At 37.1% G+C, this 17,357-nt stretch overlaps 1 protein-coding gene across 1 annotated transcript in view; it reads left to right on the forward strand.

The window, feature by feature from the left end:
- cdkal1 (CDK5 regulatory subunit associated protein 1-like 1) overlaps positions 1–17,357 on the forward strand; it is a 256,495-nt gene that overhangs the window by 225,324 nt on the left and 13,814 nt on the right. Inside the window, exons 13-14 of the mRNA XM_015383909.1 lie at positions 122–205; positions 6,740–6,904. Of these exons, the coding sequence (XP_015239395.1) occupies positions 122–205; positions 6,740–6,904 (249 nt within the window). The remainder of the gene's footprint in view (positions 1–121; positions 206–6,739; positions 6,905–17,357) is intronic.

Consider the following 17,357-nt stretch of genomic DNA (forward strand, 5'->3'; position numbering starts at 1 on the left):
TAGTTCTTTTCTAGTTGTCTTTAGTGTAATAAATAACCCTTTAACAGTCAGAGGGTCACTCTATAGACTGTTTTGTTGTATAATAAAATATGTTTCATGTGTTTTGTGTGTCTTAATGCAGGTTGGAGAAAGGCAATTTGTGCTGGTGACGGAGGAGTCTTTTGATACCCAGTTCTTTGTTTCCCACAACAAGTTCTACGAACAGGTAAGGAAGCTATTAATTAAGGATATTCATTTTGCATCATAGGCTCAAAAAGCTTTTTGCACCTAATAAACAAGCTATGTAGTATTAATGGCACAAGGCATCAGTGAGAGAATTACAAAAGCATCATTTCAAAACAGATCTTATCAAGGCACTTGTCAAATGCATTAAATTAAAATCCAGGTTGATATTCAATTAAAAACACTTCTGGTTAATTTGAACTCAATCTGATGGTAGACTCACATTCAGATTCAACTACATCCAATCCAAATACAATCATTATTATTGAATGACAAAAACACGATGAGTTGATCATAAAATGCTCATAATTAAGAAGCGTGTATCTGGCTATGCCAAGTCGACTGCATGGAGTTATTGACTGCAGCCATCCGTCATCCTGAGCCAGCATGTCGCAACAGTGTCAGGAGCGGCTCCCTTTTATCAGACAAAAACCTTCAGCTGTTTGGGAGGACAAAAAGCAGACCAAAAACTATCAGAAAGGAAAGGTGCTTATATATATATATATATATATATATATATATATATATATATATATATATATATATATATAAAAGAGAAAGCATGCAGTGCTAAAGACAGCAAAAGCTCTTTTAGCAACTGTGTCTTGGAAAGAAGCTCTGCTTAATATTGAAGCACTAAAGTAGTTGTTCTGTCTGTTGGTTAAAAGTAACTAGACCTGCCTTTAGTAAGCCTCTCTTCTGGAAGCTAGTTCCACAGGAGAAGAACCTGAAATCTGAAAGATCTGCCTACTATTCTAAAGCCTTACTAAAGCCCCTGTCACACCTTGATGATTTGGCCAGCGTATGCCTGACATATGAAAAATCTGGCAAAAAAGCTGTATACGTTGGATAAGTTATGGGTCAGTTTTGTATGTTATGAGCATGCTGAAGTACACTGAAACACGCTGGCACACGTCGACATATGGCAAGTACTTTGAGGCCCACGTATGCCAGCGTACGCTCATACATGGGCCATAAGTTATAGGTAATTTATGTGATCATTGATCATACGTTAAGTGTAAGTGACTCATAAGTCGTGGTGTCTAGCTTATCCAAATCCTATGAGTAACTTGTGCATAACTTATGGGTAACTTATAAAGAACTTATCTCCAATGCATATCAACATATTTGACGTGTCCCAGACGGCCACTCAACATGTTCTTAACTTACAGCTACTGTTTAATGGCGTATTTGCAGCTTTTTTTGTATAATAGCGGGTTCACAGGAGGAAACTGTCAATTCCCCTCCAAACTTCATCCCCATCATAGAGGTAGTGTGAAGGTGAGTGTTATGGATCCTCCCTACGTTCACGCCTATGGGCACGACTAACAAACTTCTTATTAGACATGACGCTGAATCTGCCGCGACTGCAAACCTTCTTTTTTCTTTTTCTTTATTCTTTTTTTTCTTTTTTGCAGGCGGTAAACAGCAGCAGGGTTAATACCTTGACCAAAGACATCTTTTTATGTAGGCCGGGCGCATTGCTGCTCCCCTCAGGACGGTTGCTTTTGCATCATTTCATTGGCATTACGTTGCCACACATTATGCATTAGTAAGGCTGTCGTTGGACTTAAGTACTGAACTTGTTATAATTACTCATTGTATACGCCCAAATCGTCAAGGTTTGAAAGGGGCTTAATATCTCCTAGTTTTCTGACTGCTCACAAGTCAAAGCCTGTGTAATTTGAACTTTGACATCTGCATCTGCCGTTGGAGTCTGACTGGATTCCGATGGCAGTAAAGATTTTTGTGACCAAACTCGGTCTGTTTAAGGAGTTCAATTTGTTGAGGTCTCCTGTTTTCCTTTATGCATTAAGTTTCTGTTAGACATAAACCTCAGAGCTCCAATTTCTTTGGTCACAATAAAATTAAACTGTGTTGTACTTCACATCTGCTACGGATTCATTAATACATCGTAACATGAGCATGACTCTCACAAAACAATTTAATTAAGATACTTTCTTAAGATACATTTTTGTTTTCAATTTCTTAGAAAGTAAAATGCTTGGTAGATGCAAAGTTTTCTTCAAACAGAAGTACAGTAGGGTTAGGGTATTGATTAGTTACTTTAAACTTGATCAGTTTTTTCTTCTTTTATTTGCAAACAGCATAGAAACACTGCTTTATTTTCTCCATGAGGCCATAAAAAACGAGTGCAACACTGCTGGGCGGGACATGTTAAAAAAAGAAAAGAGAAGTCACTGACATTAGATGCATAATACAAAGCTACTCTGCTCCACATAGGGATCTATGCTGAAAGCATACAGTAAAATATCTTTAAACAAGTCTGAATTATAGATTTTTTTTGTCTCTTGGTTGTGGAACTAAATCAACTCTTTCTCATTTTCACACTTAGTAAATGACATCTTTGGGTTTGCTTTGGCTGTCACATGCATCACTCACAGCAGGTGTCTGAGGCATAGCTTATATTCACTAAAGTAGGTTAGCTCTAATATCTGACATACTCACAAACACACACCAACACACCCTACGGTGGTCATGAGAGAATTTGGCAGCTGATAACAGCAATACTTTTTTCCCTCTTTTTTACTGTACTAACATTAAGGTCAGCCCTAAAGACATACACATTTTATGCATACATGACACACACACGCACAGCAGTTGCATGGCTTCAAAGACCTGCAGTCAACCTGTGAAAAATTCACTTTAAAACATCTTCAAATAAATCAATTTCCTCCTGCTTTAACCATCATCAGAAACATGTTTGAAGTTATGTTTTTTATTAGCAGTGAGGGCATGGGACGGTAATAATTTTTCCTCCCTTCTAGTTCCCTCCCCTCCCCTTTCCTCCTCCTGCTTTGCACCTCCTTCTGCAGGCTATAAAGCTAAGTTACAAGTGTTACTTGGTTCATGCGTGTTGTTGGAGTGCACAGGCTGGTGTCATCAGTGTGTGTTTCCAGGCATATGCTATGGCTGAAATGAGATGTTTGGTGTTTTATTCTCAAAGCCCTCTTGTGCTCTTAAATTACACTTTTACTTAAGAAAGTAACAGCTTTGCAAAAGAAAAAATATAATAACATAACCAGCATGTCACTGAATCTGTTGAAGTCCCTTGAAGAATATGCCTCATAGTTTTGTAAATGCAATAAATCTGTCACACTATAGTGATCCTCTGGCTCTTTAAACTTCCTAAAAGTTTTTTTAAGCATTTAACTACTTTAGTTTTTTTGAATATTTGCTATTTCTGCTGTTTAAATATACAACATCAAGATCTTAGAGGACATGCTGGCTGTTACTTTTGTGTATGTGTGTGTGTGTCTGCTCAAGATATTTAGAAAAATAACCATTTCCATAAAGGAGCTTTCAAATAATAATTTGAAGCCATATAAGTTCCTCTCCCTTTGAACCATTCAAAGTTGTAAAACGTTGTAATCAGATGGTTCTAGTTTTGAATAACGTTTTCTCACTTTAATCTAGGTTTTAAGAGCATGCTAGTTTCCTAATTTAAACTTTTAAAATAACTATCAGCTCCTGCAGTCTGCAGTTAGTGGGAAACTACTGCTACAAATTTAAACAGTTGTTGATAAACTTTCCTTGTGGACTCCAGAATCCTTCATCATCCATACTCACCCTTGCATTTTTTTTAATTAAAAAATACAAATTACTATTAATACATTTGTTTTGCTTTCCACTATCCTTCTTTTATAATGTTTCAAAAGCTTTGAATATTAAATAGAGCAGGTAAGATTGAAACCTTTAACAATCTGATAGAGCTGCTCTCTTCCTCCAAATTCATACATGCAAACGGACACACGCAAGAACGATGTGCAAGCACTCATGTTTCAGTTGTTCCTGAATGATAGATACAGCCTTACCACCTTCCATTTTAGCCTTTTTGCAGTCTGTGGCGTGACTTGGAGTGCACAAATCTAGATGCTCATAAAGAAAACTATTTAAACGCACAAATACACACCTTTGCATGCATTTACGTATGTTGACAAAATGCTGACTGACTGAGGAATCTAGTTTTTCACTTGCATTTAAAGTGTTCTCCTTTTAGAGTGTAATTGTTTTGGTTCAAGGTAAAGGTTTCAAAATAAATCCTGGAAAAATGTATTTTAATGTTTTATCTTTGTGTTTTGTTTTTGAGGGTTTGGTTGTTTGTTGGTCAGTTGGGTTGAATATTGGCTGGGGCAGTCTTAGGCCTAATTTGTTACAAACAAGGTGATGTTAGTACTTTGCATTTTGACAAATAATTTTAACAGTTGTTTATACGTTTATACTATATTCTATACTTTTAGTTGTGCAAATAAAATGTAACCAACTTAAGTGTCCATGGTTGTGGGAAAACCTCAGTGCAGAAAATTATTTAAGGTTATATCTTTCAGCGATGTATCTTAAACACATCATCTCAGATTTCTTCTAGACTTCATCTTATTCTTTAGGATCTTTATATTTATGATTATTATCAAGTTAGTGTTTAACAAATTTATCCTAACATTTACGTTTTCTAGTGTTTTTACTAATTTTTTCTTCCCAGGCTTGACTTTACCTTACTGAGCTGATTACTGTAGCTCACCTCTTTCACACATCAGTTTCACAGGAAGTGCAGATTTTCATGATCAAAAATAGTTATGGCATCAAACTGCTGAACTCAGATCAGTAGAAGTTACATTTTATTATCACAATTGTGTAACCATGTTCCAAACGAAACTGGTTACAAGGACATAAAAACATTGCTGTTGGAAAGAAATTAGTATAACATGTGGTTGAGAGGGGAGGGTTAAGGGGTCAGAGTAAAAAAAGGGCAGAGAGAGGTTTACAGGTGAACTTCCATTAGAGGGAACAGTGTATGAAGGTAGACCAATGTGTGAGTATGATTTAGTAGCCTGGTTTTACTTACACAATCATATTATATCTGTGTGGCAATTAAATTAGGTAGGTCATTTAACCCCTCTCAGTTGGTCCGTGTGTTTGCAGTTCAATGAGGAAGCAGGAGTTGGGGTCCTAATGAAATTGGACATGGTCTTTCATCATCTAATCACCATGTTATGGTCCAGGAATGACCCGCGCCCACCTGCACGCACAGCTATACACATACTCACAGCTGTCCAGCCCTACAACCCTGCTGTTCTCCCGCTCTGCTCACAGGCTGCTGGCTGGCAACTTGCATGCACATGCACACTCTCTTACAGAGGTCAGAGTGTTGAGCAGCAGGTGTTTTGATTGGACAGGTCTGCAGCCGGCTGTGTGTCCATTTGGCCTGAGCTCCCTCACCTATCATATTCCACCAGGCGGATAAAGAGCGACAGATTAACAGGGAGGCAGGCACAGTCCTGCCAGCGCAGCAGTGACCATCTCCCCACCAGTTCATATGCTATTATCTTCCCAGTCAGTGACTTAGCCCAGGAGAATTGTGTAATGGTTAGACAGGCCACCAGATGATCTGAGTCAGCAGGTTGCCACCCTGCTGATGTGCTGCACTAAACTCTGAGTTGGTTCAAAGCAGCAAATTCTGGCCTCATAGAAAAAAGACCAGCAATCAAATCTATGAATTATTATCTCTTTTAGCCTTTAGTAGCACTAACATGTAAATGAAATGTTTGATATAGTGTGTATTGATCCCTGAATTTCTCTTTTGGGTTTTATTACGTATTTTTGAATGAAATTAAATAGAATTTGCCTCAATTTAAGGAACTGTAGTATAACTTGTGTTCTTATTGAGCCATGAAGTGAGTCCTAATAACAAAGAGTCATTTTATTTCCTTTTAGGTTTAAGTTTAGTTACAATTACAAGAAATAAAGAGCTTAAAATGAAGTTGTGACTATATTTCACTCAAGTTTTCACAGCTGCACTTTTAAATCTTTTCAGTAATCACACAACACAAACCATCCAATTAGTGCTCACAAAGAAAGATTTACTCTGAAAACAAAACACTAAATCAGTCCTATAATCATCCATTATACATCATTTCAAACTTGTCAGATCTAAAGTTTAAAAAGTGTTTTGAACAGGAAAGGATTTTCATACAATTTTTATTCACAGGGATAAGTCATTAAGAACACATTTCTATTCACAGGCAGGCATAATTATAATTCTTTGTTTTCCCTTCCCTCCTGCTGTGATCAGCCAAGGTTTATAGTTACCATGGTGAAATAATAGGACAAACTCAAATCCCTCTGGTTTATCGCGCAGCTGTTGCCGTACTTTTTGACCTTGAGGACTTAAATAAATGGAACAGAAAACAGTTTCTTCTTAGGAAGCCAGCGACAAACTAAATAATAATGTGAAGAAAACAGCTTTGAGCAGCAGTTAATTGAAAATGTAATTGACAGATATGAAGGAACATGCAGAGCCTCCATCGCTCTGTGAAAATGATGTTTATGCAGGACTGCTGTTAAGGGAAATTACAGCAAAATGCTGCATTGATCCAAAATCTGATACTAAATGACACATTACAGTATATTTATCAAAATTACTTTTTCTTTTCTTATGTGTAAAAAATTTTTGGTGCTTGTATTTCACTTTTTAATTGCATCGGCCTCTTATTTGCAGGTGCTGGTGCCTAAAAAGGCTGAATTCAAAGGGAAGATGATAGAAGTAGACATCTACGAGGCAGGAAAACACTTTATGAAGGGGAGGCCAGTGGAAGACAGCAAACCATTCACTCCCTCCATTGCTGCACCTCTTCGGAAAGGAGAAGTATCTGGTTTGATGCAGGTAAACACAAGGATGACATCTCCACACATTCAAGAAGAAGCCTGTCTTCCAAATACTTGTTTAGCAAAAAAGACTAATATCCAAAAAGAGCACACTTAAAAACAAAAGCATCTCTATTTATAAACTAGTCTGCCATGCTCAGCCTTTGGGGGGTTTGTCATTCAGTCTGAAGGATCAGTAGATGAACTTCTGCCCTCCTTTAATTCAAAGTTCTCTTGAGCAACATTGAACAACACACTTTCTGTGCTTAGGTTTTTGGTATAATTATTGCTGCATGTCGCATTAAATAGATAGCATCTTTGGGAGCTAGTAAATTAAGAAGCGTTATCAGGATATATAGGTACATCCAAGGAAAGATTAACCAGAGTCATTGCAATACATTTACTGTTATACCACCAAGTTTTAATCTTTTGCAAAAGCTCATAAACTGTGAAGCACAACACTAAAAGAAAAAACAGCAGTTACTTAAAATGGAAAAACTTTTCTCCTTCTGTTAGCCAATCTAGTACATTTGAAGTCATTTCCCACATTAGAATATCTTTTAAACACAGTTATGAAATATAAATAAAAGTTTTTCTTCTCAGTGATAATGATGTCAGGCTGACAAACTGGCTAGACTTATTGTTTTTTCCCTAAAAAATAAATTAACATTAAATATGTAAATACAAAAAGAATAAATAAACATTTTTTTTTTTTAGCGTTTGAATTAACTAAAAATGAGACAATTGAATGTGAGAATATATGCATAGTTATGCATTGTTGAGTCTTTAAGTATTGTGTTTAGTTGTATCTTTATTCACCTGCTAAATTTATTACTGTTCAACTTGGGTTTCCTTGCTTTGCTTTGACTCTAGAGTTGCTTCATATAATGCAATTCTGGTTTATAATTAAAGATGATCCTTTGAGGATCTGTCTGCCTCTAATATTACTGCAGCTGCATGCAGCATTAAACATTTTACATAGTAAAGAGATAAAGCTGGTCAGTTAGTTATTAAACAAAATATAAGCTCTTTTAGCGCCTAAGTTTATATATATATATATATATATATATATATATATATATATATATATATATATATATATATATATATATGCTAACTAAACCTTATTTCTCTTTACTGTAGTTTTATAGACTACTCATCCAAACTTGAAATACTAAGTATTTATTGTTATGAATTATATCATTGCAAAATGTGCTAACATTACTAAATGTTTTTTTTTTTTTTACTGTTGTGCGTCTGTGAGCAGAATATCTTGTATTGTTTAGAAACAAATGCACAAGATGATAAAGGTCAGGAATGAATTCCCATCAGATGTTGTTGCACATGGTCAGCTTTTTTAAAATATATATATTAAAGATAGGCATCCGGGTAAATTATAAAATCTCTGAGGCCTTCATTCACTTCTCGCTGCAGGGTCTCTGTTGGTCATTTAAGGCTGAATGGATTTGTCAATAATCTAAACCATTTTATTTTATAAATGCACAAAATATTCCATACAGATAGCTTCATTTAGTGTCATGTTCCATATTCTGTATCTCAATGCGCTTTTTTTCCTCAACAGACTGCCAGAATCAGAAATAGGGCGTGCAATTGAGTTTCTTTGCTCTTTAGTAAACAAATAAGGTGTGAATACATGTGTCCTTTTTTAAATCTGTCCTCACCTCTGTAGCTTGTGGAAAAGAAGCAGTGTATCATCCGTGAGATAAGTAATTTTAGATAAGCTGTTGCTGGCTAAACTGTTCTCTATCTGCCTTTCACCTCACACACAAAACCATGTTAATGTATCTGTTTCACTGCATGTTATTTTTCACTCTGACTAGCTGTAGCTTATAGCTTAGGACATGGAGCCACTGAGCAGAATATGATACACTTTCTAATTTCACACTCCATCAGCCTTTACTTCCAGACAGAGGGGAAGGGGGAAGAAAGGTACAGACATGAGAGGGAGAGGGGCATTGATGATGAGGAAAGGAATGGATAGCAGAGTATGAAATTAAAATAAGGAAACCAAAAAGGGAAGGTTGCATATCAAGCCGAGCGCTTTAAAAAGTTCAGCAGTAATGACGACAGCTGGTTGGACCATAATGTAACCAGCCGATCCAGCATGTACTCTCACTCTGCTACTCTTTCTACAGGATTCCTGCTGCTGGTGTTGTTCCCATAGTCTCTCTCTCTCTCATAGATTCATGCGATAAAAACACATCACAATCATAGCTGTGCTCTAGATCCATTTTGCTCTTTTTTTCTCTTCAATGTTTAATGAACTCAAAGAAAATGTATCATTTTAATTGTTAAAGGAATGGATTTGTAATGATTGGTTGATTATGTTTTTGGTTTAGACAAAAAAAAAACACATAATGAAAGTACCTTAAAGTTTTTAAAATGAGCTCATAAATAGCATCTAATAACAAAAGTGATTTTTTTTTTTCTTTATCTTAGCTCTTAACTAAACATATATTTCTTCTTGCCTCTATTCCTTCCAATGTAAGTGTTATAGCAAGCTAGATGTATTTTTCTATCTGTGGTCCCTTTGATTGATTTCTAAGCAATGATTATTATGACCTGCATTAGCTGGTCCTATTGGTTGTGCAATAAGTGGCCTAATGATGTGTGAAACAGCAGTATTATTTCCATGCTGCTCACTGTATTGTCAAACATCCTGGTAAACATAATATTCCTGGCCAAACACAGGATTTGTTTTTACTAATATCAGGAAATAAACACAAATACTAAGCTTTCGTTTTGTTTTCTTAGTTATTGTAATTTTCAACCAAAGCTTTTATTATTTTTTTTAAGAAAACAAGTAATGCTGATTAAAGATGCACTGATAAAAAAAATTGTACCCCCTTCCCTATATGTGTTTGGGTTTGGGGTGCAAAATATAAATGTTAGTATTTCAGAGCTATAATCTGAGATTTTCCTACATACTTTCGAAGAACAGTCACTCTATATTATATCTACATAATTGCAATGTCATTACAGCTGATCTAGGGTTTACAAACTTATGAATATAGCAAATCTGCTTCATTTAGCTTCTCTTGCTCTCTTCTACTCACTTATTGTCTAAATAAACGGTAGACCCGTCTCAACAAATCTTAAAATTTAAGTAATGTTTCCAAAAATATTCTTGCATCATTGTTCTTTTTTATTTTTAGTGCATGTCTAACCACAGTGTTACATACTTCCCCCTTCTTCCATTTCATACTCTGATGCAACAGAAGATGTCTTCCATTGGCCAAAAACACTGTTTATTAAACTATATTGCTGCTTCTCAGGATAGTTTGGTTTTTGATTCTCCCTGTGCTAGTGCTTTGCACTGTAAGTGATGAAGTGGTGAGCATCCAATGCAGCCGAGGTGAAGCTACCAATGGGCTGCTTATTTCACTATTCTATGATATTCTATTTTTAGAGAAGTAAAGCATCTTTAATTTTGATTCCCAAGACAAGAGGACACCACCTCTTATTGGACACATTGTTTTGATGCTTATTGTTTTAAGCTGTATTTCCCTTTAAACAGCTTGTTTACTAATTGATCTGTTCTATTGGTGCCTTAAATGTTGCCCTAAATCCATTAGATTGTCAGGATCTACTGCTAATTATGTTTTCTCAGCCTTTTCTTGTCCATGCTGATTTTTTTTAGTCATTCTAATCCTTTTGCTTTTAAGAGCTTTCCACAACAAACTGAGGAGGATAAAGTTGATAAAAGTGTAACTCTGTGCAGTAATATCACAGTGAAATATGAGTGTGAAGAATAGATTCCTTTGATGTAAGATGAGAAACAGCATTTTTGCAAAACATTTGCTGAATATTCACTTGTTTAGATCCACCCTAGAGAACGTGATGAATGGGATCCCAAAGGTGCACATCTGTGATTAGTGAGAGCGTGATGTTCTCTGCTCTCTCTGTTGTTTAACACGTGTTCTCTTGACATCTTGACTTTTTAGACTCCGGAGGCCAGTGTAAATAACCTGATGGGCCTTACTAAATTGGCTAATCACTTTTTTTTGCATCCAGTTAGTGTCCTTCACAGTAATGTTCAATGTTTACCTTAGCGCTAGAAGCATTAAGATTCTTTTTTACTGTTATAACAACTGGAAGCTTAATGTTTTGGTTTTTGTGTTAATGTATGCATTTATAAGCTTAGTAAGTGCTTATATTTAAAATACTTGAGACAATATAGTTCTTTGGAAATACGAAAGTAAATTTTCATTCATGTTGAATTAAATATCTCCAGCGAAAGGTGAGGTACACCCTGCCTATTGTAGGGCTATTTAATGACATAATAAACAGAAACTGAAATCTGATTAGAAAACAGTTTGGAATATTTAATGTTGCTCATGTTTCACATCTTAACCTAGGCTGCTTATTTGATGTTTTCAGTGTCACTTAGAACCTGGATTATTAAGATGGTTTTCTCACCTATTTGCTAATAGGTAACATCAGATACTATTATAAAGTCTATATTTTAAAATCAGTACTTAAGGTTCACCAAACAAAAAAAAGTTAATCATTTAATGTTACGTTTTTAGTAAATCTTTTTTCCTTTTATGTAGGTCTCGAATTTTAATTACAGATGTCTTATAAAAGGTTTTCAAAAGTTCAAACCACATTTACTTGTAGAATCTTAAATGTAATTGGCTCTATATTTTTCAATAACTCTAAGCTTTATTCATATAAGCAATTTATTGACTTTTAAATACCCTGGTAATGTGGCTGCAAAGCAAAATAAAAAGACTAAAACTTTGAGGACCTTTGAATGTAAAAAATGCTGCTGATGAATTAAACTGTTATTTTCTATCTTCTTTATTATGAACAGAAGCAAACTCATTTTCAGAAATATTAGTTTTATCATTTTGGGCAAAATTTGCCGCCTGTGTATTCCGCAGTTTGTTCAAATGTTCCGTGGTGAACAAAAGATTAGATCTTTTTATTGACATGTCCTGTTCAAGCTGACATTACTGCAACTTTCTTATAGAATATTCACTATTGAGTGCTCTGCTGAAGGAAATTGGGCATATGTAGAGCCCATATCCATACCTTCTTTAAAAATGTTAAGTTTCTTACTGAAATCAACTAGAAAACAAATGATGAAGCACTAATAAGCAGACAAGTGGCTGTAAAAGGCTGTCGTCGCAACGCTATCTTGTCTGCAGGAGAGCAATGTGTTAGTGTGAGAAAAGAAGTGGTGTATAAGTGGGTGATTGGGTAGGCTGAAAGATGGTCCGAGGTCTACGGTATGATGTGTGTGTCAGAAAAGGAGCAAAGTGAAAGCTCTATCATCTCTGAGGTGGAGAGGGATATGATTACATACCAGCCAACATAGTAATGTATGGGGGAGGGTGGTTGAATTGAAAAAACATTTTTTTTTTCAGATGCAGGGTATGCTGTTATAAAAGGATGGAAGAGGGACAGAAATAAGGCGGATTTATCACAACAAAAATTCAGTGTTTTCTATGACATGTCTTACAATAAGATCAATGCCCCTATAAAGTAAAGCAGGTCTTTACTTTATAATGAAGAGTAGCCGGTTTTATGTATTACCGTATTTTCACGACTATAAGGCGCACTTAAACGTCTTTTTTTTTCCTCAAAATGTGCGGTGCGCCCTATGGTGCGGTGCGCCCTATGTGTGTTGTAACTGCGACTTTTGAGACCACCTCATTGAGGAGATGATGAAAGAGTGGCTGAATGTAAGGAGACCAGGTGTTTTTTTTCCACCCCTCACCATCGCTGTTAATATGTAACTCCATGCGTGCCCATCTCACAGCTGATGTGAAAAACATGGGGAAACAAATTAACGCTGTGCTCGCTGTTCAACCGCTCGACATCGGTGTGAACCGGACCCAGCAGGTGCAGCAGAAGCAGCGAGTTTACATGCAAAGTCAATGGTTGACGCGCATATAGGTGCAGTAAAAGGTCCTGCAGCGCATTTTGGTGCAGCACGTCGGGAGCGTTTAAGCATCTGACGCACCGCCAACGCGCTGCTGCTGCTCAAATGGAAAAATTGAAGTTTTGCTGCTGGACGCGCCGCATCAACCAATCAGAGAAGCTGATCTGGGAGCTGACAGCGAGACACAGCGCTCTGATGATATTAACGCAAATGAAAAGGCTGGATGAATGAGGAGATGATGAAAGGCAGGTGTATGTGAGGAGACCAGGTGCTTTTTTCCACGCATCACCATCGCTGCGTGCCCATTTCACAGCCGATGTGAAAAAAAGATTAATCAAATGAACGCTGTGCTCGCCGTTATCCCGGGGGTCTGACAAAGGAACTTCCACCGCTCGACATCGGTGTGACGCGCCCGTTCAAAGTAAGGCTGCGAGCGGCGTGGGAGCGATGGATGACAGACTGAGACCACAGTTTCAGGATAAATGGAAGGCAGCGCCGTGCAAGTTACGCCACCGTTTGCGGATGGATTGTAGATGGACTGTGTCTGCTGGCTCTGTTGTTCAAGCTTTCGCAAAAGCCGGCATCATTTCTGAGGAGCTGCGCTGCACGGAAAGTGACTGACAGCGCAGAAGGGGAAACTGGCATGTCTGATTTAGCGCAGCTGTTTTATTCAGAGGAATGCTGAGGATAACAGAGGATGATGACTTTGATGGGTTTGATTAATACTTTGTAATAAATACATGAATAAAGCACAATCATACTCAGGTTTGCTTCCGCTCTATTTTTCTACCTGAAAACTTAATTCAACAGCCGCGGGCGCGTCTCCTCCTCCTCTTCACCGCGGTGGCTGGCAAGTGTTTTTTCATCTAAATAATCTAAATCTTGCAGCTATATTTGCTGTGATCAGTGGGAATAAAGTAGTTTTAATATGTTTTTAAGTGAGAAAGGCCACCTGAAAACTTAATAATTGCAGTCAGTTCATCCAGATTATCTATTTCTGTCGGAGGCGCTCAGACCCCCACATACCAGCGGTGCGCCGACAGGAGAAATCCTTTCGTTCACCGCGGCTGCTGGCAGGTGTTTTTCATCTAAATAATTTTAGCTGCAGGCACCAGGATACCGGTAATAAAAGCGAACATATTCCGTCAGCAGGTTTCAGGATTTTAAGTTAATTTAGGAGTGATCACAGCGCTGTGTCATCTGGGATGTGTCTGACTCACGGCCAGCTGCCAGGTTTGATTAATACTTTGTAATAAATACATGAATAAAGCACAGTCATACTCAGTTTTGCCCCCGCTGTATTTTTAAATACGCAGTAGAGGTATTTAAAGGTAGTAGAGGACATGTACCTGTATATAAAAAACGCGCCCTATAGTCCGGTGCGCCTTATGTGTGTGTTAAATACAGAAATGGGACACATAACTGAGAGTGCGCCTTTTAGTCCGGTGCGCCTTATGGTCGTGAAAATACGGTAATGTTTATTTAAATGTTTTTAAAAATAACAGCAAAGCAATAAAGTATGTCCTTAGGAATAGTTTCTGCTTGTTTTTAAACCATATGCAGATACTAAAGGTATAGTGGAGGATGTTCTTTTTTGGGTGGATCATCTCAATAAGTGGTCCGTCTAATTGTCAGTCATGATGATGTGTTTACATCCTACCATCCTACATGCCTGTCCCCAGTTCTTTTAGTATCTTTTCAGTATCTTTTTCTGCGCATGCGCACTTTTAAGCGTATATGTGTTGTTAGCTATGGTTTCAGACAGTCGTTGAAGCTCACCTTTCTCACCGTGGTTCTCTGAAAATGGCCGAGGGTTGTAGGAGAAAAAGTGTCTACAAAGTGTATGTGAAGAAAAGAAAGGCCTCAGAAGAGGCTGTATGGTATTTGCTGTAGAGGAAGAGTTACGTGACCAAAGGGGAGTAAAAAGTAGTGATCATTGTTAAATGAGTTTACCATAAAGTCCCTGCTTTATATAGTGATTGAGGGATTTAGGGCAGACGTTGAGGAGAAATGGGCTTTTGCATGCTCTTGCACGCGTTAAATAGGCGTTCCCCCTCTGGAGTTGGTACAGGGTTGTGCATGTGCATTTTGTTTTAAAGTGGAGAGGGCGGGTCTTTTCAAAAATTTGCCAAACTTCTCTAATAACCCCTTGAAACATACAAGTCTAATAACTTTGAAGCCATGAACTCTTAGGTGGACTTTTAAGTGCAAGTTGTCCATGGCACGAGAGCTTTATTAAATGCGCTTTAGGATTTTATCAGTTTATTACAGAAAAGCCGACCCTGAACTTCCTGAGAGATGATTCTTCCTCTTCTTTCCTGTCGTTCTGGCTTTCAATTTCTCTCTGTTTGTTAGTCCTTCATTCACAGGGACAGCACTTCCAGCAGAGGGGGAAGGGGCAGTAAATGAATCTTTTCGGTTGTACACAATAGTAGAATAGGCACTCACCATCATGGTGAAGGAAAGAAAAGAGAAAAATGTTTCCACCTCTTCACATCCTCTGATTAAATTAAATGATAGATGAGAGAAGCCAAAGAATAAAGCAGGAATGAAGAACAGTGAGTGAAGTAGAGGGAGAGATGAGGAGACAGCAAGGCAGCTCAGAAGCCATCTCATAATCTGCTGTTTTCAAAGAATACTTTTGTAAGAAGACGGAGAGAAAAAACATGCCTCTGATCTTACAGAGGAGAGCAAACACACTGGCAGGAGGATAGGGAGATGTTTACCTAGAGGGATGAATGTCCCCGTCCTGCCCTAAATGGAAAAGATTGGGCAAGTCTTTGCTCAAGTATTGAACTTAGTGGAATGTCTTTTCGTACTTTAGTTCTGAGCTAGTGTCGCTTCCCTCCCTCTTTATTGGCTTTCTTTGGATGTTTGCAGACGTGAGATGGAATTTTTTTTTAACAGGATTAACAAAGATCATATAAGCACTTCTGTCTTTCTAGTCCTATGCTTTGTCAGTTAGTGATGATAAAACTGACCTGACAAGAGCAAAATACAAAAATGTATAATCCTGAGTTTGACAAGGCAAGGTAAGTTTCTGTTTTTTATAGAACACATTTTAGCCGAAAAATCATTAGAAAACAAAGTAGACAACTGTTGCAAATTCGACCAAAATAAATAAAAAAGCATGACAGACTGTAATTTAATGATGTTTGAGTGAAAAGTTAGTCTGATAAACCAGACTAAATGTGAGATTCGCATCAATACATTTTTTTTTTTTGGCCGCTGGCGGATGGGGCTAGTTTACTAGTGAAAAGGTTAAATAGTGAGGATGCTGGCAGCAACATTCTAGATCATATGCTGCTGTCCCATTGACTTTTTAGGCACACATGTACAGACACATTTGCTATTATCAATTCAACTAGAAACAAACACACAGATGAGGCTGAAAGCAATTGCAGCTCTTGTTTTTTGTAGTCATGTTTTATTAAGTAATTGTGAAAGCCCTTGTTTAAAGTTGATGGCAACCCAGACAGAACCAATGAAGGAAAAAAAGACATAAAACTGTTATGTTGCTGTTTTTAATGACATGGTTCCTTTACAAGTGTTTAGATCTGTGTTAGAATATGAAATAGAAATATGTGAAATTATGTTAATTGTTTGGTTTTATTTCCTGAAATATATGGAGTGGTTGTTTGTTTTCAACACTAAAAGTGAAGTTCTTGAAATTTAATCTGGAAAAGTATGACATCTTTAAAAAGGAAAAAAGAAACTTTAGGAATGCTATGATACAGAAAGCCATTAGTAGCACATAATTATTGATTCTGAAAAGATCAGAGTGAACCCTAACCTTGTTTTTCCAGACAAAGCTTCTAGGTGCATAAAACAGATGGGGTCAGTGTAGAGCTATCCAGCATAGACTGTTTGATTTCTAGCACTTTGCATCATGTAAGCTACACAAAAACTGATTAAAAATGGCTTGCATCATTAGTATATAGTTCAAACTGGTCACATGCGCACATTAATATACTTGTGCACACACTGTTTTATAAAGATGCACCCTGTTGAGCTCCTCCTGGTGTGCCTAGCAGAATCCAACCTGCCTTAGGCTTTATACGCTACATAAAGCCAATACACAAGCTTGTCTGACGCACACAATGGAGCTTTTTCAAAATCTCTGCAACACGCAACTGTTGAGGATTGTTGCTGTGATGTTGCCTTTTTCTCCTTCATTGTCAAATATATTGTCAGGAAAGAGGGAAAAAAAATCAAAGATAATGCTGCCTTTTTGATTGAGATACAGTTAATCCTTTCAGATCTATTTTAAACAGTTTTTTTTTTTTTTTTTTAAATGGCAAAAGGTTGTGCTTGGCTTTTGAATGTTTGTTTACTCAAATAGCGAATAAATGGAGTTGTTTTCAAAACAGCAGGCAGAGCTATTTTAGGGGTTTCATTTAGCATGTCAAACAATGTTACCTGACCCCCACTAGTGATCTTAGGTCTCCAGAACAGAAATAAATAACACACCATCAGATCATCATTTAGCTTTTTGTTCACATTGTCTACTGTTTGGTGTTTTTTTCAAGCTTTACAGGTGCTGGTCATAAAATTAGTATAT

The sequence above is a fragment of the Cyprinodon variegatus genome, unplaced genomic scaffold (assembly GCF_000732505.1).
Source record: "Cyprinodon variegatus isolate N-32 unplaced genomic scaffold, C_variegatus-1.0 Scaffold297, whole genome shotgun sequence".
Lineage (NCBI taxonomy): Eukaryota > Metazoa > Chordata > Actinopteri > Cyprinodontiformes > Cyprinodontidae > Cyprinodon > Cyprinodon variegatus.